At 31.6% G+C, this 25,109-nt stretch overlaps 1 protein-coding gene across 1 annotated transcript; it reads right to left on the minus strand.

Annotated features, from left to right (window-relative positions):
• Positions 1-6,748: 6,748 nt before the first annotated feature.
• On the minus strand, positions 6,749-8,122 carry LOC133785175 (protein FAR1-RELATED SEQUENCE 5-like). The gene has a single exon (XM_062224430.1). The coding sequence runs from the start codon at positions 8,120-8,122 to the stop codon at positions 6,749-6,751; it is 1,374 nt and encodes a 457-aa protein (XP_062080414.1).
• Between the last annotated feature and the right edge of the window lie 16,987 nt (positions 8,123-25,109).

The following is a 25,109-nucleotide window of genomic DNA, read 5'->3' on the forward strand; positions in this document are numbered from 1 at the left end:
TAGATGACCACTATCGCTTTTCATTGCTCTATGCTCTTACCACAAAAAATCAAGCTCTTACTATATTAAGCAATTTAAATTTCTTGTAGAAAATTCATTTTCTACTAAAATTAAGGCAATCCAATCTAACAATGGAGGAGAGTTCAAAGCCTTCATTCCTTACCTTAATTTTTGTTGCATAAACCATAGGTTCTCTTGTCCTTACACCTCTGTGCAAAATGGCAAAGTTGAACGAAAGCATATACATGTTGTAGAGAGAGGTCTTTCTCTTTTAGCTCATGAAAAACTACTTTTACACTACTAGTTGTATGCCTTTAGAGCAGCTATCTACACAATCAACCAACTACCCTCTTTTGTCCTTCAATCCAAATCATCTTAAAAGGTTTTATATAACAAAACTCCTTATTACTCTCTCATGCGCACATTCGGGTGTTTATGTTTTCCCTGTCTAAGACCTTGCAATGCTAATAAACTTTAGTACAGGTCTTCTCCCTGTATATTTCTTGGATACAACACTTGTCACAAAGGTTCCTTGTGCCCAGATTCCTCTTCTCATCGTATATACACAACAAGACATGTTGTTTTTGATGAACTTACTTTCCCTTCATTTTCTACTATCCAAACCAGCCCCTCCATCTATCCTTTATCCACCACACGAGCTCTTCTTCCTATCCAGCTTACTCTTCCCTCTCAACCCTCGTCATCTTCTCCCCCTTCTTCTAATCTTTCCTCCCTATCCTCTCTGCCACCCTCTTTCCATAAGTCTCCAATTTCTGAGTCCACACCCATTGACCATTTATTGCAAACAGATGCTACTAACATTGTTCCTTTGCAGGTACCTCAAGCATTGAATATTCATCCAATGCTTACTCGGGCTAAATGTAGTATTCCTAAACCCAAAACATTTGTTGCCAAGCATTACACTAATCCTCATCTGCCTCCCAAGAATTGCAAGACAGCTCTTTTACATCCTCATTGGAAGTTAGCTATGGAACAAGAACTCAAAGCTCGCCAAAATAATTCCACTTGGCAACTTGTTCCAGCTCGACCTTCAACCAATATCATTGACTATAAATGGTTGTTTAAATTCAAGTATCATCTTGATGGGAGCATTGATAAACACAAGGCTTGACTTATTGCTCAGGGTTTCACATAAACAGTCGGTATTGACTACTTTGACACATTCTCACTAGTGGTTAAAACTAGAACAATTAGAGTTGTTCTTACCTTGACATTGTCCAAAGGCTAGTCTCTGAAACAAATTGATGTCCACAATGCATTTTTTAATAAGATCTCACCAAAAATGTCTTTGTGACTCAACTACTTGTTTTCATTGACCCGATTCATCCATCATATGTTTGCAAGTTAACTAAGGCTCTCTGTGGCCTCAAACAAGTTCCAAGAACTTAGTTTTCTAAACTGAGTACTGCTCTTTGTTCATGGGGTTTAACTTGTTCCAATGCCAAAAACTCTTTGTTTATTCTACATAAGCCAAATTTTATGATTTATCTACTTGTTTATGTCAATGACATAATCATTACACGGAGTATTGCAACTCATGTTGAAGCTATCGTCAACTGACTTCATGCTCAATTTGCAATAAGAGATCTTGGTCTTTTACATTACTTCCTTGGCATTGAAGTCACACATACTCTTGGTCAGATCCACCTATGTCAACAAAAGTACATCCATGATCTCCTCTCACAAATAGAGATGCTCGATGCCAAACCTGCTCCCACTCCAAGCATAGTTGGGAAACCATTGTCTCAACATGCTGGTCTTCCTCTTGATGATCCCACTGAATATTGTATGGTCCTTGGCTCACTTCATTATGTCACAGTCACACAGCCAACCATTTCTTTTATTGTCAATCGAGCATACCAGTTCATGCATACTCTCACCTCTCTACAGTGGTTAGCTGTCAAGAGAATATTGAGGTATCTTCGAGGTACACAGTCCCATGGTATAAATCTTGCAGCTACCTTTTCACTACAACTTTCAGCCTTCAACGATGCTAATTGGGCATCCAATCCAGATGATCGTAGAAGCACTGGCGGATATTGTGTCTTTCTTGGTGATATCCTTGTGTCTTGGTCATCCACAAAATAAGGGTGTCATGCAGCAACACCGAATCAAAATACAGGGCCCTTGCTAATGTAGCTGCTGAGCTCACCTAGTTCAAGCATTTATTTCAAGAACTACACTTAAAGATCCCTTCCATTCCATTCATATGGTATGATAACATTTATGCAACTCACTTAGACTCAAATCCAATGTTTCATGCAAGAACCAAACATATATATTGTGTTTGATTTTAAATTCATAAGGGACATGGTCAACAAAAAAGAGATCACTATTCAGTACATCTCCTCCAAAGACCAAGTTGCAGACATCCTCACCAAACATCTCCTTGTTGCTCGGTTCACCACAATGTGCTGCAAATTAACCGTTCTGCCTAGACTGCTTAATTTGAGGGGTGTTGTTGGACTAGTCACTTAGTTGTTCTGGTAATGTTCTTAACTGTATTGGTTAAGTTAGTTATTCGTTTGTAACAGTCTCTTAGTTTCTGTTTTGTACCTTGTGACTCATATAGTAACTCTGGTTCTAATATAAATAATAGTGTTACTCAGCTCCCATCAACTGGTTTTGAGCCTTTTCTCTCATTGTCTCTGAGTGTTCACACCAAAGAACGATGAATGCCAACAAAAATTCAAGGTAAGTCGGTTTCGTCGTATCAAGTATGTCAGATATCGAATAAATCATTCTGAATTACCCAATATATATTATGTATCGGTAAATGTGATATAAAATTAATGACCTTTGGAATAATTATAATAAATCTTTACCTCCAATCGTAGAAGAATTTTTTACTTGTTGGCCTCTGGTACTTTAGCCCGAGAAGGATAGTTGTGATCAGAGTGTTGTTGAACTTGATGTAGAGTCCAAGAACTTTACTTAGCTAATTATTTAGTAGTATTATAATATGTATAGTATTATCTTTGTTACTGTGGATTTTTGGTTCAGACCGGGAATTATTTGGACACTCATAGTAGTACTTATAGCCTTTCTAAGTTTAACCTATAGTTTAAGAATATTAATTTTAACCTAAGGTTTGATTATATAGCTGATATTAAGAATAATATTTATTATATTATAAGGTTTAGATAGACCCAATAAGATAGTAACACTTATCATATGTATGATTATTAAGAAATTATTATTTTAATGATAAAATAAGAGAAATATAAGACTTAGTCTTCACCAAAATCTAATAGGAGCATGACATTTATCACAATTTTATTTATTTGTGGATTAGGTTGATATTTAGATAATTAAATAGATTTTTCGTAACTTTAGGGTACTGTAACTTCCGACCTGTTTTTGACCCAGTTATATTAGGAATTTCGAAAAATAGTATTTCTTAAAAGTTGTAGATAATTTAATGAGGTTTCTAACGGTATAAAGAGAGTCCAAATCAGAGTTCTATAACTCCAGATATATTGATTTTACTAAAGGAGAGTTTAGAGTTACGAGATTTAGGGAGTTAGAAGTTAGGATTCTATTTGTTTTTATTATTTTAAAATCAATCTTTGAATCCTTAAATCTCTCTGAAAATTTTGAAAAATTCCTAAGCCTTTGGCTGAAGGATATTCAAATATTTTCAATTAAATTTATTTTTTTTATTCAAAGCCAAAAAGAAGATTTTTATTCCTAGAACTCTATAAATAGGACCTAGCACCAAGCATTTTTCATTCATTCATCAAGCTAAGTTCAGAGGCTGCAAGTTGCTAGGTTATTGTGAGAGTGTAAACACTTGGGTTGGGGATTATAAGCTTGATCACTATAAGCTTACCAAACACTTGGGAAGTAAGGTCTTATAGCATTTCGGTTCAAGGTTTAGATTGGTCTTACAAGTGTTCAAGGTATTTCCACACTCTAGTTCATTGGTATTATTTTATTTTCTTTAAAGTTCTCATAGTCTTCTACTTAGCCTTCTAACCTTATTCCTATTCTTGGTTAGGAAATCCAAGTTCTTAAGCACAAGGTTTTTGGTAAGTATGTTTTAATATGTATAGTTCCTTCATCTCTTTCATCCCTTTTTCTTCAATATCAATAGACTCACCCTTTCACAAATGGTTTTTAGGAGTGTTCCAAAGTCCCTATTCTGTACTCATATCCCGGTAATTTTGGTAAGGAAAATAGGCTAGAATCAATATGTTATATGTTTATGTTATCAAATGTATTATGATATGTATATGTGTATGTTTGTAGGCTTGGGCATATGACCCATATGACTAACAAGACCCCAAATGGGTTATGGGCATATGACCTACTCAGCTAGTAGGACCCCATTAATCCCATGGGCATATGACTTGTTTAGTCTATGGGACCCCAAGTAATAATGGCCATTATAATAAGTGTATGTAATAAGTGATATGATATGTCTTTATGCTTATTATGAAATTATGTTTATGACTATGTGTTAGATTTTCCTTGCTGGGCATTAGGCTCATTCCTTTTTGTTTTATGTGCAGGAAAATAGCCTAAGAGGCGGTAAGATTCGTGGACGCTTAGAGAATGTGTACCGATGGTGAATGGAGTCAAGGAGCTGAGCGTTATTCGATTCGAGGATGTAGTTTCGTTTTATGTCTTTTACATGTATTTTCCGCACTATTTATGTAATGTATTTTTATTTTAAATCATGTTTTGTTTTTATAGACAATGGGATCCCATATCCTTCTTGGTATTTATTTTGTAAGTAACTCTTATTTTTACAAGTTACTTAATAAAATTATGGTATTTTCGTAAATGTAAGTTCTATTAAGGATTGTATGTATAGTTTCGTTAATGGTCCAAAAGTCTAGATTAGTGGGTCATTACACTTGAATCTCAATCACCCTAGACAAGTGGTAAGGATACTCACCAACCTTCTTGTACGTCCCACACCTGATGTCCCAAATAAGAGGGATTTTTTTTATTGGTTTACCTATTGTTCCCTTAATTCTTTGATGTTTAGTCATTTGTTTTGTTAACGTATATTTTTTGCTGGCATTATTATTTTTAAATAACATAATTTTAATTTAATTTTATATATAATTAAAAGACTAACCTAACTAATGTAGGGAAAAGTAAAAGGGAATTGCATGCATTAACTTTCCACAGTTCACCTGTAACTCTGATGGTCTACGAGAAGGATCGAACTCGCCATTCTTGTATCATTAGCTGTATCAAAGAAATAGAAACATGATAATATATATGGCCTTGGATTATATTCCGTTCACGGAACAGTTCAGTCATAAAATAGTCAAAGGGGGCCCCAATTTGTACTATTATTCGACTGACATTGTAACACTATTTCTGATCAAAAGTGAGGCTAAATAGTGTAGTTTGTCCCATCGAACAGTTAATGCAACTGTGCAAGCCACCGGAGATAACCAGTTTTATATTATTTTATGTGAATAGTTACACGTTGGGGGTGGTTTTCTGGTAATTGTACTTCTTGAACTTTTGGTCTTTTTGTAATTTGTAGCTTCATAACATATTTGTTGTTTTTTACATTGACTGTACATTTAGTACATTGTTCTTACTATTTTGCACATTGTTTATGATTTCGCAACACATACTGTTTACACAGATAGATGGGCCAGTCCGAGTCCATGAGCACGGCCCAAACGAAAAGGGTCTATTACAGTGAAATAAACTTTAAAATTGAGATTTTTTTTTATTAGGCCCAAAGTTATGAATGGGGCACGTAAGATAAATTTTTGTAATGAAGATGTTTTATTTAATATATCTTCCCCTTTTGTTATGTTACCAGCAAACAAAGTAGTGATCAATTAATATATCAGAAGACGTAGTATTGAATATTGTAGTGAAAAGTTAGTAAAACAATGAGGACTGCTAAAATCAAAACTAATTAACACTTTTTTTTATCCTAATTAACGATAAAGATAACAATATTATTAGTTTACTTAATAGAATAATATTGGTAAATTTGTAATAGTAATAAACAAGTTCGGTGAGTTGCATTAACGATGAATTTTTTTTTTGTTTTTTTTATCCTAATTAATTACCTAATTCATATTAATATTATGTTTTAAACATGGTTTTAATGATTTTATGCCTATTTGGTGAGAAGCATATATACTTTAAGCAATCAATTAAAAAAGCTAACAAAGTTACTTACTATTAAAATCTCGTAAGTATAGATAGTAGGCTCGAATCTACACGATATGATTAAGTAAGTGTAATTATGTCATATTTTGTAATCCTTCATTTTAATTGTGAAGATGAATATTTTTACTAATTTACTCTTTAATGTACAATTAATGAAATTTCAATAATAATGATACGCATGGTATATAATGAAGAGAAAGAAAAGAAACGATTACAGTTAATTTGTTATCTAATTTTATCAATTAGAGTGAAGCGTCACTAAAAAAGGAACGTATATTTAGGATTGGTCATTTGATTATCATTAATCTACGTTTCTAAAACATTACAAATATGATTGAACTGCCATAATCAATAATTTTTTACCATTGAAACAAATATACTATTTAGCTACAATTTGAATTCACTTACATTAATGCCATTGTTATACTAATTCAGCCACCTAAACCATTACAAAACACTTTAATTGTTAAGTAGGACAGAAAGCCTACGAAAATAGACACTTAATCAATTTGCACTATCATTCTGTCATAAAGTTCGATGGTCATCTAGATTCGTCGAATTTAGCCGAATGCTAAGCTCTCTTACTTGGTGAGGGTTGTTGACCGTGAGGAAGCGGTAGACCGGCCAGCTGAGGGCATGTTCTTCGATTGTGGTCTGCAGAATAACAGTTCGAACACTTCCTTTTAGTTTTAACGGCTCCATCTGACATATCTATCGTAACATTGTCCCTATTGTTTCTTGCATAGGCGGATCCTTTAGGTCTACAAGGTGTTAGGTCCCTGGTAATGTTTTCATTTTCTTGATAGGTTTGATATCGTCCCGAGTCATTGTCACCGGTGTTTGATTCCAATGGAACTGCATCCTTGAACATTGCAGTTAGTGTTGCCACTTCTTGTTTCGCTTTGGTGTAAGATTGCTCAGACTTGGAAGCGTAATAGCTCAACAAGTTTGTATCCAAAGCGAGGGATGCCTGCCTAGCCATTTCAAATAACTGTTGCTTTTCTGTGGAGTGTTGCTTTAGTTCGAGGGGGAGGTCTGCTTTTGCATTCTTACTCCACCGTTTCAGCAGGAGAGACTGTGGTACTATCTTCATATGACGGTATTTCATTACGGCCCAAATATGTCTACACGGATAGCCGTCTGTCTCAAAAAGCAAGCAGTGACAGGTGAATGTCTCCTCTTGTGGGTGGTAATGAACGTTGTACACTTTATCCTCGTGTTGGAACTTTGAAAAACTGTAGGAGAATGATTCACCATTGTCTTCACAATTGTTGACAAAGTACGCATGTTCCGCTTTGATTTGATCAGCTACTTTATAGTACATATTTCTAGTGTACAATTTGGCACACTGCTCATGGTACGTCTTAAGAGCATTTTTGGGACCTGGTATTGGAGGACTACTGTGTTGACTATTGTAATCATCTTCTCTCTCGACGTGCCTCAACTTTGTCATAGCAACGTCAATCGAGGTAACGAATTCACGGAGACTATAACTTGCATGTAGGAATTTTTTAATACTTGAATTCATAGACTCACATCTTTGGTTGGTCCGCATTCCGGCGACAAATTTCCCTCTTAGGTATGTCTCTGCCCATGAACGACGACTGTGATAAGTGTTGGTGCACCATTGGCTAGAATAGAGGTCAAAATTGTGTATTAATTCCCCCCATTTTTGCATGAATTCCTCTATTGTGTAATAGTTGTACATGACATCTTGAAATCCTTGTAAGAATCGAGGGTCTTTTGAAATTTTTAAAGTGTTGGTACACAGGTGCCACGCACACAACCAATGAGTTGCATTTGGGAAGTACTTCAAGACAGCATTTTTGATAGCTCCATCTCCATCTGTCACCACAACTTTTGGTGTTACATGATTTTGGCATTCAATAAATTTGTCAAGCAACCAAAAGTAAGTTTGCTCATCCTCGGAGTTAAGTAGTGCCATTCCAAATATGCAGGTCTTGAAATGATGATTTGACGCCCAAAATAATTGTCAGGGGTTTATTATATTTGTTTGTCATATATGTTGTGTCAAATCCAATAACCTCATCGAATGCGACGAAATCCCGTTGAGAATATCCGTCCGCCCAGAATAGGTTCCCCAATCTGTTGTCCACGTCACATTAATATTGAATGAAGAAATTTGGATCCCTCTTTGACAGACAATCCAAATATCCCAAAGCACCATCTGAATCTATCTTTTCTCTTTTCTTTTGACATGGGCGATCTTGTTGTAAACGTCTCGTAGCTGGCAAGGCATCCTTTCGTACCCACCAGACTTCATTGCCAAGTGGGAGATGATGTGTGAAGTTCTTATCCCAACTTGGTTCATTGACCTCACTTGAGCAACTAGGGTTTTTGACACGAAACGGTTTGATCTCAGAAATCGCAACTCATCTAATGTTGCCTTGTCATGGTTGTGCAGAGGTTGGAATTCCTTGCAAATCCACGGACCCTCATCGCCCATCATTACGACTCAAAAACTAGCTTGGCAACCAGTCCTAGTAATAGATGTTTTTCGTTTGCTCCCACCGGCCTTGTCAATTTCCATGTGTTTGCAGAAACATTCTTTTGAACATACCCATTTTCTCATGGTGATGTTCCCATTTTTTTTCCGTACATCTGCTTTGCGGACACTGAAGCCTACCCACAAAGAGTATGTGTAATAAAAATCCTCCCACTCTTCAAGGGACTCCAAGACCTTTCCCTGGACATCCTCCATCTCAATATCATTTGCGAGTTTCTCAATCCCCAAAGATTGTAGTATATTTTCCCAATTTGATGTTTCTTGCAAACTTCCTACCTCGTCCATATATAAGTTTTAGGCAATATATTATGAATAGATTTATTGTATGTTTTACATAGCCTATTATACATACAATTTGACCTGTAAACTCAGTCGATATTGGTGAAAAGCTTGATATTGCAAAGGTGTGTAAAAACATGGCACAAATGTGAAACTGGATTTTCAAAATAGAAGAAAATTCCTATTATTATAGTTTTTCCTTATTTGGTTCCCATAGAAAATGGGAGACATACCCAAATTAAAGGAAATGTGAACGTAAATAATAAAGGCCAATGCATTTTCAAGTGTAAGATTTATTTGGGTCTTCCATTGATATTGAGGAGATTAAACAATAGGCCCAGTAAAATGAGCTAGTCAATATATTGGAAGAATTTCTAATGATGAGGGAATGTGGGCATTAATAGACTTAAGACAAGTTTCCTTTGAAAATAAAAAAGAATTTAAATTGATAATAAAATGATTTTTTTAACTAAATTAAAATTTGACATCTAAACTAAGTGATTGTTTATGACAACCTTGAAAGTTACGTATGTGTATGTGTACAAACTTTGAGGCATGAAATTGCTGTTTAAAAATATGGTCAGTTTCTATTACTTTAATTATAGCCCCTATTTGGTTCCCACATAAAATAGGAGACATACTCAAATTAAAATAGTGTCAACATAAATTTAGTAATGGTCATGGAGAATAAAATAAATATTATGCTCACCTTGTTTAAGGAGATTCGTGCACTGAAACTTTTGAAGGTGAACTTGGCATATCCTCCAGATTTTGTTATATTCTATTCAATTGTGAACACAAAATGTGCTGTTGGTTAAATTTTGAAGTTGGGGGATACAAGTTTTTATCCAAGCAAGTTATTAGGTAGACATATTTATTGGGACATTTAATGTTGAATAAAGTGTACACCTTTTTTAACGGGGCCCAGTTGATGTTTTGGGCCACCTGAAATATTTTTTTTAATGAAAATATTTTATTAAACAATTGACCCTTATTTTTCCATGTATGTTTATCCTCTAATTTTGGTTGTTACTTGATTTAATTTGTAAACTTTGTGTTGTCGACTAGTGGTTTCTTGTGACTTACAATAGTTAAAACAATAAATCAATTCAACATATTTTATAATGTAAAATAGTCAACATTTACTAAAATCTATAAACTAACCACATCACCACAAAGTTTGTCATAATGACATTTTCGTACAAGTACACACAATCATTTAATATCCATACTACATGGTATTTTTAATTCAACCACAACATATTGAAACACTAAATAACCTAAGAGACCAAGTAAGGTTATCTGAGTTAAGACTCCAGCAAATACAAATTAAAAATACTTAACATAGTGAAAATGGGTTGATGTGGGCTTCATTGTCTGGTAATAGTTGTCGGATCAATCAACATTGTCCAAGTTCAAACATGCGGCCATACTCAATTGATTGTTCATATTATCGACCGCCGTTTCAATACCTTTCATGTGCTCATTTGCAAGATTGGTTGTCTTTGTTAATTTGTAGATCAAATTTGACAAATCTAGCAGGAGGTCTCTTCCTTCTTTAGAAAGTCTATAGGCCTTATTCCTCAGCCTCCTCTCTTCATACAACTTATCCTTAAGAGTAGTGCAATTAGAACAATTAACACACTTAACAGAAACACGTTTGTATTTAGTCGAGATTGATGAAGCCTTCATCCTTGACGATCCCGGGCTCCCGCAATGCATCGGGCATGCACTGTTTGGAGTACCACATTCTCCGGACGACATAATTAATTTCAGGGGGAAAAGTTGTCTTCTTGGTGGTTTATGCATAAATCTCTAACCAATAAATGCACTATACCAAACATCCATTATATAGGTGTTCATTTCGTGTAGTCTGATTTTTATTAGTCACCAAGTATTATTCACATACTATTTGACCCATACTTTCAATAGTAAAATGCGTCTATGTCATGCCACATTAAATTAAGTGGACCCTAAAAATGTAAGGCCACGGCATGGGAAGTACTGTTCACATACTATTCTGCCAATAGTTTCAATAGCAAATTAGGTGGCATGACAGTCCATTGTACATTGAATTCTGTGGACCCACCAAATATAAGAACCACCAAACTAAAATATTTTGTCCTCATTCATTGACATGACAATCTGAATTAACATTTTATTTTTAGATACATTCATAACAAGTTTTAATAAAAATTATTATTTTCTATTGTGGTCCTTATTATTCACTACTAATAATTAAAAATTATTTTATAACGGCTAAAATTTTGATATATTCTAATTTATAAAAAATAATTTTTAGTCACATTTTCAATAAATTAAACAATATATTTATTGCCAAAGAGTTATTAAATATTTATGCTTAATTATATATTCAATCACTAATTATTTTTTTCCTATGATGGTATTATGGTTGAAATTAACAATTATATAAATGTTTAACTATAATTTAGAAGTTTATGCAATCTTATTTGTAACCTGTTGCAAGGCCCAATGAGAAGGAAGGAGGTGTTGGCCCTTGAAAGAGCTAAGCCGATTTGGTGGGGCCATGATTTTATTTTTCTATAGTGGGATTGGGATTGTGATTGTGAGTGAGACCCGAGGCAGAGCAAGAAGCAGTCAGAAGAGGAAGAAGAGAAGGTGCTGGGGCAGTGGATCCCACCATAAGCATACGCAGTGGTCTTGGATCGTTGGCCCCACCTCATCACCCAACTTTAGGGTAGGCGACAGACATAAATGGGCCACTACCAATGTAAATGGGAGAAGTCATACTTTTATGGAATGTTACAATTTATGTGTCTTTCCCACAACTGGTACACCTTAAAAGTACATATATCGTGTCTGGTACAAACCAAATTTTTTTTTGTTTAATCATCGTTTAGGTATTTTAAGAAGTGTCAATGTACACATGGAAATTTTTCACAAAAAAATTAAAAAATTCAATACAAAACTCTTAATATTATTTTAATTTTTTTAGGTCCATTAATATGATTGCTTCATGGAACTATTATACATTCTAAAAAGGGGAAATAGTAGGATCACACAGATAACCAACAAATGAGGTTAAGAAGTAAATATCATTAGGCTAACTCCAATGGGCAGAGATTGCTTAAATGGTCACATCAAAGCTTAACCAATAAAAAAAAGAATATATATATATATGAAGGCAACGTTGCCAAATTTCTTTTGAACTAATCTCTCCACCTCAGCTTTCAATCTCCACCTTTGACCACCTGTGACAAATATTTAGGCATAGCAACTCCCATTGGAGTTGGCCTTAAGAAACAAAATATGTAAATAGTAACTACTACAGTACCGTTAGAAATAGCATTTATTATTTTAAAACTTATCTAATAGTTACAATAGAGATTGTCACCCACCTGGATAGTAGAAACATTATAAACATATTGAAATATAGTTAATAATAACCATACTATTAAAAGTGGTGTACCACCAACTTAAAATTTTACTTGTTCGAATAACATTAATAAAGTTTTGTGTACTAAAAAACTAATTATATATGGAATACTAAAAAATCAAGTCAAGGCATTGCACACTGCCTTGGCGGCATTCCTCTCAGCCAATTTTTTGGAGACTCTTCCACTCCTTCAAATATTCTACCTTCTACCTCCACACGTGAGATAAATGTAGGAGAATGATCCGGGCCAGATTTTTTTGTATAATATCTTGGCAAGCTCCAATTCATTTTTTGGAGACGCTCTTGCAAGATATTTTTCCACGACACGTCTTTTTCAAAAGATGTGTAAGGAGACCTACTACCATGGGAACTTGATGATGACCCTTAGTTTAATAAAGTGGGATTTAAACATTAGGGTTGAGAAGTAAATAATATGAAAAACGTAATAATTGTTTAAAGAAAAAATATATTTGACCATTTATATATTTAAAAGTGAGTACCTCCATTAAATCCTGAAGGCTGAAAGTTGGCTTTCTCAATAGAGAGGAATCCATATGCAATCCTTGCTACGTCATTCATAGCTTCCTTCTTCGTGTTAAATGTTGCGGGAACACGAAATGCTTCATCATTGACTGTGACGGAGGCAGCAAACATGGCTTTGTCAGTGGACCCATGATTTGTGCATACGTACAAGGGAGATGGTAAGTGATTTTTTTGACAAAATTCATTCAATTTTGTTTTATAGACCATGTTGAATGAAGGTAATAAGTTTATGAGTTTTGAGAGGTACTACTTCAACACAATTCCCACTAGCACTTATGAAGTATTATTTTGGCAATTATGGTCTAAACCATTTCGGCTGGAATAATTGCTATAAATAGGTAGAAAAAATATTAAAATATCATGTCTTTCATTGTAGCATTGTTGACCAGATATACGTGCTATATTGTCTGTATGTGCACTTTTTTAATGGGACTATTTTTCTACACATGTATAATTAGTGAGATCACCCAAAAGGCATGAAGTAATTTTGAAGTTCCAACTCACAATTATATTTTAAAATAATTGTGAATTACCCTTGCATTGTTCCAACAATCTACATCACTGGATTATAAAAATATGATAAACAAAATTATTACCTTTCTACCCTCCTAGAAAGAACGATTTTCTTATTTGTTAAGTGAACATTAATTGTGGTAGTTATTTAATATATTCCAATATTTTTGTTTCACTGTAACTTTTTAAATATATAAGAAATAAGTTCATGTAGAACAACTTTTATTTTTCCCACAATCTTCAAATTCCACTAAACAAAACATAAAAATAATCCAAAAAAAAAAACAAAGTTCAGAAAATATAAATAAAACTTGAAACATGTACAATTTAAAAGTCTAAAACATATTATAAAAACAACTAAACATAATGAAGGAATGATTGTCTAGTTCATCCCCTAAATAGTTGTGACAATAATTCCACCAAAGTGTGGATATTTGTCTCCATGTCACGGAGCCTTTTCTCTAGCTTCTTCACAATTAACTTAACACCTTTGTATTGAGCCTCCATATCTAAATCGCAGCCCGAGACTGTGCTTGCTAAGACGGATACTGTATCATTGACCATGACAACTTCCTCATATTGCTTAGCCACTTGCTGGGATACTCCACATAGAGGGCAGTTATGGGAAGGGGCGGGTAGGGCATGGTAGTGTGGCTGGTTTGGACAATTTTCTGTGCGATTATGGTCCATTGGTTTAATATTAAAACATTGTCTTCTTCGTTTGTTTGAGAGATTTCTCTAGACTCTTGGAAAAAATGAGTTGCAAATGGCTAATGAATGCTCCATTTATAGGCCTTACCTCATTTGGGAAGGAAATGTGACATTGCAGATTACATAAGTTTTGGAGTAGGTATGCTTTTCTAAAAAATTAAAATAAATCAAAACACATGTCAACTCATTGTAATTATTACCAACATAGGTGAACTCATTTTGATTACACGGCATGCGTACATTGAAACTTGACCACTCATACTTGTAAATAATCACATTTTATATTTTGACAAGTAGTCTACCCCTCCAAATCATCTTTATAATACAACACCGATTTAGAGCAGTCCCAATAGAGAACCGGTCAAAAAAAGAGCTCCATCACATAAATGTTTTAACCTTGCTACAGTACTACACTACATTTATAACATACTGTTCATACTCTAAATTATATTTTTATTAATTTCTCATACTTTCTCTCTCTCCTTGTCGCCTTCAAGCTCTACTTCCATTTTTTTTTATTTAAATGTGTTTCTTTAGTTATTTTATATTAATTGAAACTAGCAACACAGCCAAAAATTAGTTATGATTAATTTATTTAAATTGTAATTATTTTTTTTCTTTTTTATATATATACTCTAATATATATATATTTTCTCTCTACAATATATTTTGTATAAGAAATCTTTCAATATCTTTAGTTATATAAATATTTGAAACAAATATTAATGTAAATATGAAGATATATAATAATATTATTAATAATTAGATAAATATTTGAAATCAATAAAAAATAAAATATTTAAATGTTGTAAGAAAAATATATTTTAGGTTATTTTATAAATTTGGATTAATTGAAAATAAAATATTATTATATTTGACATTATGCATAAATAAATATTGCAAGTATTAAAAGATATATAAATATTATTGTAAGAAATAGAGATATTATTGAAAGTGATAGAAAATAATTAAAATTAATAAAATCTTAAAATTAATAATATATAAATGATATAGAGTAAAAAATAGAGAATCTTATGTATGGTGTAATGTAAAACTTAGAGGTAAAATAGAAAAAAATGTGTTTTGAGGAGGTATTTTAAAGGATAAATTAGAGCACAAGTGCTCTTAGAGAGGTGAATTTAAAGTGTGTGAATTTAAAAATATCTTAATTCGTCCATATTTACAAACAAGTTTATTTGTAAGTAAACACATATAATATTTTATAAAATTTATCAGGTTCCATTCCCAACTCATTCACGTGTACCCTCCCGCAACAAAAAAATATATTAAAAAAAGGTCAAAATACACACTATAAGACTTACACGCCGGACCCCACCCTATAAAGGACAAATAATTATATAACTACCCTCCTTGAATTGTCACTTCGAGTATAAGAAATCTATTAAAAAATTCAATGATTTTATTTTTTCTGTAAGGTCACTTCAAATGTAACATTTTGCTACCCACTTTCGTCTTGGTTATGTTTAATAGTCAAATTCTTCAGGCGGATATGGTAATGTTTAATATTTGTTTTAGGTTTGAAACAACTTTCTAGACAATGATTAACACACTACCCTCAGAAATGGGTATTAATTTCCTTTCTACGTTTAGAACAGAAAAACTTATTCTACCCCATTTATCGATTAATTTCCCTTCAATTCAATGTTCAACAAAATAACATAAATATCAGACATCAATAAAAACCATTATGCATTTTGAATGTCACACGTTAAATTAAAAAAAAGATAACATCAGTTTACAATACAACAATTAAAAATAAAATTACAAACATAACATCGAAGGTGCTTGAACATTAAAAACTAAAGTAGAAAGACATCTAATTGAAGGAACATAAGTGGAACTACCTGAGTACAGGTATCACCCTTCCAGTGTATTATTGATAGCCTCTACAATACGAGCGAGTGCATCGAGCTTTCTCTCCATCTCCTGAATGGCGGCTGATAAGGTGGTCATCTTGTTTGCTGCAGCATTATATTTTTCTACAACTTGTTTTCCCAATTTGATGCTTTTGTGCCGAATGTTGTTGGATTCGTTGATCCCCTCAATTGACGGGCCGCATTTGTCACAAGGATTCGAGAGTATTGGATCATCAAACTCATCCTCGCCATTGTCGGACCCAGAATAACTCTCTAAACCCCTTCCACCTATGAAGACAGACATTTCATCATCAGTAGAGAGGTTATTTGGGCTCCTCATTTTTCAATTTTCTTGGCTAACAATTTCAAACAAATTGAGACAATATGAGGACGGTATTGTTTTTTATATAGTCTTTGAAATTTCCCAAAAAAAATTCTAAACCTCTCAAATATTCCCTCCACAAGGTAAAACGCGTTTTCTTCTTGGGACAATGTGACCGTTGATGTTATAAATAATAAATATTTTTTTTTGGGCAGTGGGATTTCGTGGTGCGCGTAAATGACACATGATGAAATATTGTTTTATTTAAAAAAATAAAAAGATAATACAACATATTTTTATCATATTATAATATTGTATTTATAAAATAGTAATGAGAACTCGATGGGACAAGTCAATCTTTTCACAATTTGACCCAATGTCACAATTATTGAGGTCATGGGTCTTCTACTCTATCATTCAACTATATCATTACTATTTGAACTTCAGGATACTATTAATAATATTATAATTTATAATAAAAATTAATTTCCTCTAAAACATTATATTTTCACTAAAAAGAAAAGTTAATAAATATTTATTTCATGGTCTTAAAACATATAAAAAAAACCCACAATTCTATTTTTAATTTAGTACATAACATTTTACTTATATATTCTAAATTGACCATTTGTAAAATACTATAGGTCTTGTAACATTTAACAAATGTGCAACATGTTCGTGTGTGGTCACATCTCCCAACTACTTATGTCACTGCCATATTTAATTTTGTACATTTTTCCTACCATTTAATTTAAGGCTTTCCTCCAATCTAGACTAGTCGAATTAGTACATATATAACTATTCATGAATGAGGTTCATTTAAAAAACCAAAAAGTAAGTGTTCTACATTTAGCCAAAAAGTAGGTTTTACATTACTTTTCGTTGCATAAAAACTAATATATAGCCCTTATTTAGCCAGAATTGTCCTAAAGTTGGTACATTTATGGTATGTTGATAATATGGACAAAAAATAATATTAATTGTGTCTATTTTTACTAGTATTTTAATATAAATTATATTTTCGTTGTTGAAAATTTTTATTGACCCAAATTAAGAACTCAAGCAATGAAAGGCACAATTAAAAATATACACCAATTATCTTCACTTTCAATAACTTATAATTTTAACTGCAAAACCCATACAAGTCATGTGACGTTCATGATGAAGGAAGCTGCTAATTAATTAAAACTTAACCAATTTGTTAGAATAACTGGTCCAACTTATAGTAAGACAAGTTTACATGTAACTGGAACATTGTTCTAACTTAATAACAACACATGGTAGGAGAACCAATACAATATATTGTAGGTGAATTGTTACGGAGAGGAGGTTACTAATAAATCTGTCATACTCTCAAAAGGGCGTGTCAGGTTTGTGGCAGGATTTCAAAGCAGGAATTCAGTCTACAGGAGTAATACTCTCCACCAAGGATGGTGGGTTATTTAGTAGGTCTGCAATCTTCTCAACAACTTCATCAACACTCCTCGTCTGCTCTCTTGCCAAGCTGGAAGTCTTCAAAAGTTTGAATACTATTTCACTCAATTCAAACAAAAGGTCCCTAGCTTCAACACATTGTCGGTTAGCCTTTCGCCTTAGTCGCATCTCCTCCTCCAACTCATCTTCCAAAATGGGGCATCTCCTACACTTGACAACTTTATGAGCTAACTTGTGTCGACTCGAAATTGATGAACCCTTTTTCCTTGACGAACCAGGAGTCCCGAAAACCATGGGAGCAGCACTTTTTGGTGTACCGAATTCTCCGGAAGACATTGTGTTACACTTTGTTTTTTAGTGTGTTGGGTCTATGAATGTTTCCAATAAGTTTATATTTTTTGGACTGTATTCTTTCAAGTAGAATAAACGAAATGCCTTTTAAATAGGTGTGCTTTAAGAAATATGAATAAAACTTATACACAAACAAACAACAATAATAGAATACGTCCACTTAGTATTTTGTTTGTTTGTGAGTGTTAACATGTCAAAACATTGAATAGTTTTTGACCATAAGTTGACATGACATCACATTGTGGAAAATTTTCCAAATCGTGTTCAACCTTCCAATTTTTAATATACATTTTATTGTATTGTTACTATTGTATTCTATAGCTTCAACACATTAAAAGTAATTATAAATAAATCTGGTTCCATTCTAACTATAAATTTTAAATTATTACTTATGATTCATTACATAAGTAATTTAATAATCAAGCCAATTAGATAGTAAGCACATATAAAGAGTGGAAGATTATTAAATAACTCAATAAAAATATTACCTGAATATTATTGTTTATTTTATTTTTGTTTGAATTAAGTCTGTTTTACTTTATGAACATATGTACATGAAATTATAAGTAATTGAAAATATTAAAGGATTACTATTGTTTCATATATTGTAACATTTTTGTTATAACTAAAAAGTGTTATCATTGATATATATATACTCGTAATCTATAAAAAAAAATTTGGATATTTATTTAATGGTTGGGCATGGTTATTCCTGTGCACTTGAGTGCCAAAACCTAAATAATATATTATCTCCACAATTGAAGGGTCATTCTTGTCCACTATTTCAATAGTAAAGTGGTCATTCACGTGCACTATTTCAATAGTAAATGGTCATTCGTGTTAAATAATATATTATGTCTCCAATTGAACGGTCATTCATGTCTACTATTCCAATAGTACAGTGGTCATTCACGCGCACTATTGCAATAGTAAACGGTCATTCGTATGCACAATTTACAAAAGTAGTCTTACTTGTCTTTTCATATCATATCTTGCCAACTATTACTAATTGACCTGATTTTTTTTTTTTAAACATAATCCAAACTAGTTTTTTTTTTCAAAATAACCCAACTATTACAAATCAATTTTCTCCACAAAACTAAAAATTTAAAATTATTTCTTATTTTTATATTAGAAAAGTAATATAAATAATGAAGTCAATTACATAATAAACAAATATAAAAAGTAAAATATGATTGAATAACTCAATTAAAATATTACCTGACTATTATCGTTTATTTTATTTTTGTTTTAATGAAGTTATGTTTTACATTATAGTCATTCAAATAATATCAAAACTAACTCAAATTATTAAATGAGTTCCAATGGTATTGTTTCATATATTGTATTATTTTTTGTTATAACTAAAAAGTGTTGTCATTGATATATATATATATACTCGTGATCTATAAAAAGAAAAATTTTGATATTTATTTAATGGTTGGCCATGACTTTTCCTGTGCACTTTTGCCAAAAGCTAAATAATATATTATCTCCACAATTGAAAGGGTCATTCATGTCCACTATTCCAATAGTAATGTGGTCACTCAAGTGCACTAAGTCAATAGTAAATGGTCATTCGTGTTAAATAAAATATTATATTCCCAATTGAACGGTCATTCATGTCCACTATTCCAATAGTACAATGGTCATTCATGTGCACTATGTCAATAGTAAACGATCATTCGTGTGCACTATTTACAAAAATAGTCTTACTTGTCTTTTATTACCATTTATTAATAAGATTGTGTTACATTTACCTTGTCATATCATATCTTGCTAACTATTACCAAAAAATCCGAATAATTTATTTTTTATAAAAAGTGTAGGTTTTTTTTATATATAATCCGATTGTTGGTTTAATAAAAAAAATTCAACCTAATTGACCTGCTTTTTTTATAAAACATAATCCAAACTAGTTTTTTTCCAAAATAATCCAACTATTACAAATCTATTTTCTCCACAAAGTAAAAATTTAAAATTATTACTTATTTTTATATTAGAAAAATAATATAAATAATGAAGTCAATTATACAATAAACAAATATAAAAAATTAAAGATTATTGAATAACTCAATTAAAATATTACCTGCTATTATTGTTTATTTTATTTTTGTTTGAATGAAGTTATGTTTTACATTATAGTCATTCAAATAATTTTAAAACTAACTCAAATTATTAAATGAATGAATATTCATGATACAATGATGGTGAAGCTTGTAACATATTGCATTTGAAAAAGACAATTTTTTTTATCGATTTTTTTTTTTTATGGTCTGAAGACATATTTAGTCGACATAAGAAAATGAATTTAACTTCTATGATTGGAAAAAGAGTTTACAAGCACAAATATATAATACATGCTTCCCCATTGTACCCATTATGCACTTACCACTTTCAACCAATTAAAATCTATAAAAAAGAGTCGCACGGGTGCAGGTGTTTCGTACGCCCGCACCACAGATTTTTCGTATATATATATAGGGAACTTCTTTGGTGCGGGCGTACGGAACGCCCGCATATACGGTTTTTAATATATATTAGTTTATATATATATATATTAGTTTAAGTTTTGTGAGAGGGTTTTAAATTTAGTCTGATTGTAGTTAGATTTTTACTGTCAGATTGTATCAATTAGTCAATGTTGTTGTATCAATTAGTCAATGTAGTCAGATTGTATTAATTAGTCAATGCTTCTACTATTAATATTAATTAGTTTATGATATATAACCTCAGATTTTTTCTTTGTTTTTTCAAAGTTCACCCGTGACAGACAAAAACGTAAGTTAAAGGCCAAATATATGTATATGTATAGATTAGTAGCTTTCTCTCTATGTACGTTCAGGTAATAATTAAGATCAATTAATCAGAACCTTGAATTTTACTATATTTTATTTAAATAATGACTTATTTTATTTATAAACACATGGAATGATTTTCCAAAGTGGCATCATAACAATATTATTTTGGAGACTGCAGCGGGGAATAATAAAAATATTAGCTACCAATAATATCTATGAAGCTTAATTTATTTGAAAGTTAATTAAAGCCATTTTTTTTTACTTTATAATCATATACAATACTCATGAATAAAGTAATATTCCAGTTCGGATTTGATTAAATATTCCAGTACTAAAATTATTATTAACGGTTATTTTAGAATATTTATAATAAGGTGGAGATATTCCAGGCCAGACAATTAGTAGAGAAATAGTATATATATAATTATAGAGAAAATAATACAAAGTAAAGGCTAGCTATAATATATAGTTTTGATTTTTAAATAATATAATGGTACGTACCTCCAAATTTTGATGAAAAAAAAATATTATTGTTAATCAGAAGTAAAACCCTCTAAATGCATCTTTTGGTTTTTATATTCTTAAATAAAAAATTTTGAAAAAGTAAGCTACATTAAGCTCCTACTAATTCAAAACCCCTCCACCCATAAATAATATAATAATAATTACACGTTTTCATCCTTTAATGTTCACTTCATTAAATATATATATATATAAATCTTAGAAAAAGTTGTGAAGTGATGTTGATTTAAAAAAAAAACCGTATGGGGCGTTCCGTACGCCCGCACATAAGAAATACCCTATATATATATACCTAAACACTAACCACTTTCATTCAATTTTGAAACTATAAAAATATCTATTAACTATTTTGTTTTACTTCAATAAAGCCAGCCGAAATCTCCTCTTCATAATAGTAAAATAATATATATTTTTTTCAATACCAATAATTATCTACGCCAACAACTTCTTTTACAATAATCTTATTATTATTATTACTACATGCACGTGATTCCCCATAACACATTCTCACCAAAATAATATAAACCATTGATTCATATTTCAAAATTCTAAATATCTTAACCATCTAACTATTTAGACTAGCTCCAAATAACTCAATTCAAATTGAATTCTGAATATCAAAGAAAATATACATATATATATTCCACTATTAATTAACTTAAATACTAAATACCACCAACTTCTTTGAACATAAGAAAAACAATCAACGTATTCCCATTTTAGTCGACATATATGTATATAGTCCATTAACTAGATTTTAATTTAATTATCCTTAATTTATCTATAATAGATATTAACAACTATCTTTAAACTCAAAGAACTTAAATAATTAAATAGAGTATTTTCTAAACTTCAGACAAATACCAATTTTTTTGATAACCTAGTTCTATGGTAATCTATGCAATCATCTTATTTTTTTCTAAAATTAATTAAAATAATACCACAACTAAAAGTATTATTTTAAATTAACACTATTAATGAACATGTCATAACTAAATAGCAAACAATTAAGTAACTAAGCTACTTGGATATTACACTAAAATATAGGCTATTATTAATATAACACTAGAAAATAAAATTAGTTAGAGTTAATCACTTAACATCCTGTGTAGAAAAATCCAACTTCCAATTTTGGACTTTTACCGACTAAGTGAGTTCCAATGCTATTATTTCATATATTGTAACATTTTTTGTTATATCTAAAAAGTGTTATCATTGATAATATAAAACATTCTCGTAATCTATAAAAAAAGATTGGATATTTATTTAATTGTTGCCCATGCTTATTTCTCTCCTCTTTTTACACGTGATTGATAGGTCATTCATGTCCACTATTACAAAAGTACAGTTGTCATTCAAGTGCACTATTTTAATAGTAAGTGGTCAATCGCTAGCACTATTTAAACAGTTAATGGTCAATCATCTTCCTTGTCTTTTTCTCTGAGTCAAAGGTACTATTATCTACTATTGTCGATGTCATGTTCTATAAAGTTCACTCCTCCCCAATGATCAAAATTAGTATATTTGATAAATAATTAACTTATTTTATGCTATCAAACAAGGAATAGCATAATATTACAAAAATAGATAAATTAATATCAATGCATTTTTTTTCAATAATCTCACACCTTCTTTAATTATTTTTCCTATAATACTATTCACAACATTCCCATCATTTTAAATAAAAATCGATCCACCAACTAGTGATCATGCAAAATGAAAGATAATTCTTGAACTCCCCCCACGTGCAATATTGCAATAGTCTATGGTCATTCGGTTCCACTATTTATATGAAAATTTATTTCTTATCTATTAACAAAGACTATCATTCCCAAGATTTTGTACTATTATTATGATATTATATGTTTGTCTTGATATTTGTGTTTGTCCTCATCTATGATAAATATAAGTAACTATTTAAGTTGTACAATGGTGTCATCCTCGCATGCACTTAATATTATTTGTCCTCTTCTATCTCATGAAGATCAATTTAATTATATACTATTTAACTTGTGCAGTGGTTGCACTCCAACCATAAAAAGTACTTACACGTTGTAGTACTTACCCATGTGAGTTGTGAATTGTCAAAATATACTAACAAGTTAAAAAATAATTACCTATGAGTCATTTCCATGAAGTTGAAACAAGAATTAAAATAATGTATTTTTTTACAACGTTGTTGGGAAGAAGTTGGAAACGAGTGAAAAATTACACATAATTTATGGTCCACGTTTATAATATTGTAAAAAAATCACAAATTTTAGTAAATCATTTTAACAGTAAATAGATTTTCTAACTTGATTTCGAAAACAATAAAACATAATATTAATATATTTATTTTGCAAAACCCATGAAATCATCTTTTTTTCATAACTTGTTTTTTTTTTTTTTTAACAGGACACATTCATTGCTAATCTAGGGTAATATTTTAATATAAATACGACATAACATACATTTAATAGAGAACAAAGATTCCATTAGAGATAAACCATTGCTTAAAAAATTACATTAATATTCTAAGAAAGAGAAGGGATTGAAAAACATATTCTGAAATATGTAGTTCATTTCTCAAACAACGGAAATAAAGTATTAATAAAGACTACTAGATGAGCCACTAAAGTTGGCTAATTAGTTGGTTTAGGGTGATAATATCTCCCCCCATATCATCCACCAACCTCTCTAGAGAACATACACGATCTTTTAACAAGTCAAAAACACGTTGCATCTCGTTCAGCTGGCCATTAAGTTGATTCACCGCAACTTCAGTTTCTTCGTGCTTCAATTGTAGTTGCTCATAAGTAAACTCCACTTCTTCCGCAGCCCCGCAAACACATCTTTCAGCATCAGCATACCCATGGCAATGGGGAACATCGGGGCAGTTCTGGTTGCATTGGTTGTTGGTGTCCATAGATGAACGTTAGGAAATAACTACCAAAAGATTTAATAAGAATGGTTGCATGTTTAGATGGATGATTATGGTTGAAAAGTAAATGTAGGATTTTTTTATTTATAGGCAAAGTCCTTACAATGCTCCCAACAACTCCCCATGGTCTTGTCAAGTCATGCCATATATAATAATAACATTAAACCTCATGCACACACGACAATTTAATGTAGTGTAAGGATGTGTTCGGAGCATATAGGGAGGAGATACTTCAACATTAATATGAATTGAATTTTTCAAGATTTTGGGATGTTTAGTTTTGCATGTAAAGTAATAAATATATATTTGGCACTGGAATGATTACTTAAAATAGAAAAACAATGAACTTAAAATGGTCGAGGCAATCACCATAGCACATAATATAAATAGTTCACACTTAAAATACCAAAAGTCTACAAACCAAAGAAATTAAAAACTAAAAATATTGTAAATAACATAATCATAGTATGATATATATCTCCCCTTTGCCATCATTTTCGTAGAATGTTGTTCAGAGTGTTCACGCTGCGCCCAAGTCTCTGTTGTTTTAACTCTTGTTTGGATATAGCACTCTTCAAATCTGCCATTTCCTTTTCTGCCGCTGCATATTTTGCCATTATTTGTCCGGAAACATGCTCAATCTGCTCATGAAGAGTGGACTGAAGAACCATATTTCCATACAATCTTGTGCAAGCATCACAACGCGTACTG

Source organism: Humulus lupulus, chromosome 6 (assembly GCF_963169125.1).
Source record: "Humulus lupulus chromosome 6, drHumLupu1.1, whole genome shotgun sequence".
NCBI lineage: Eukaryota > Viridiplantae > Streptophyta > Magnoliopsida > Rosales > Cannabaceae > Humulus > Humulus lupulus.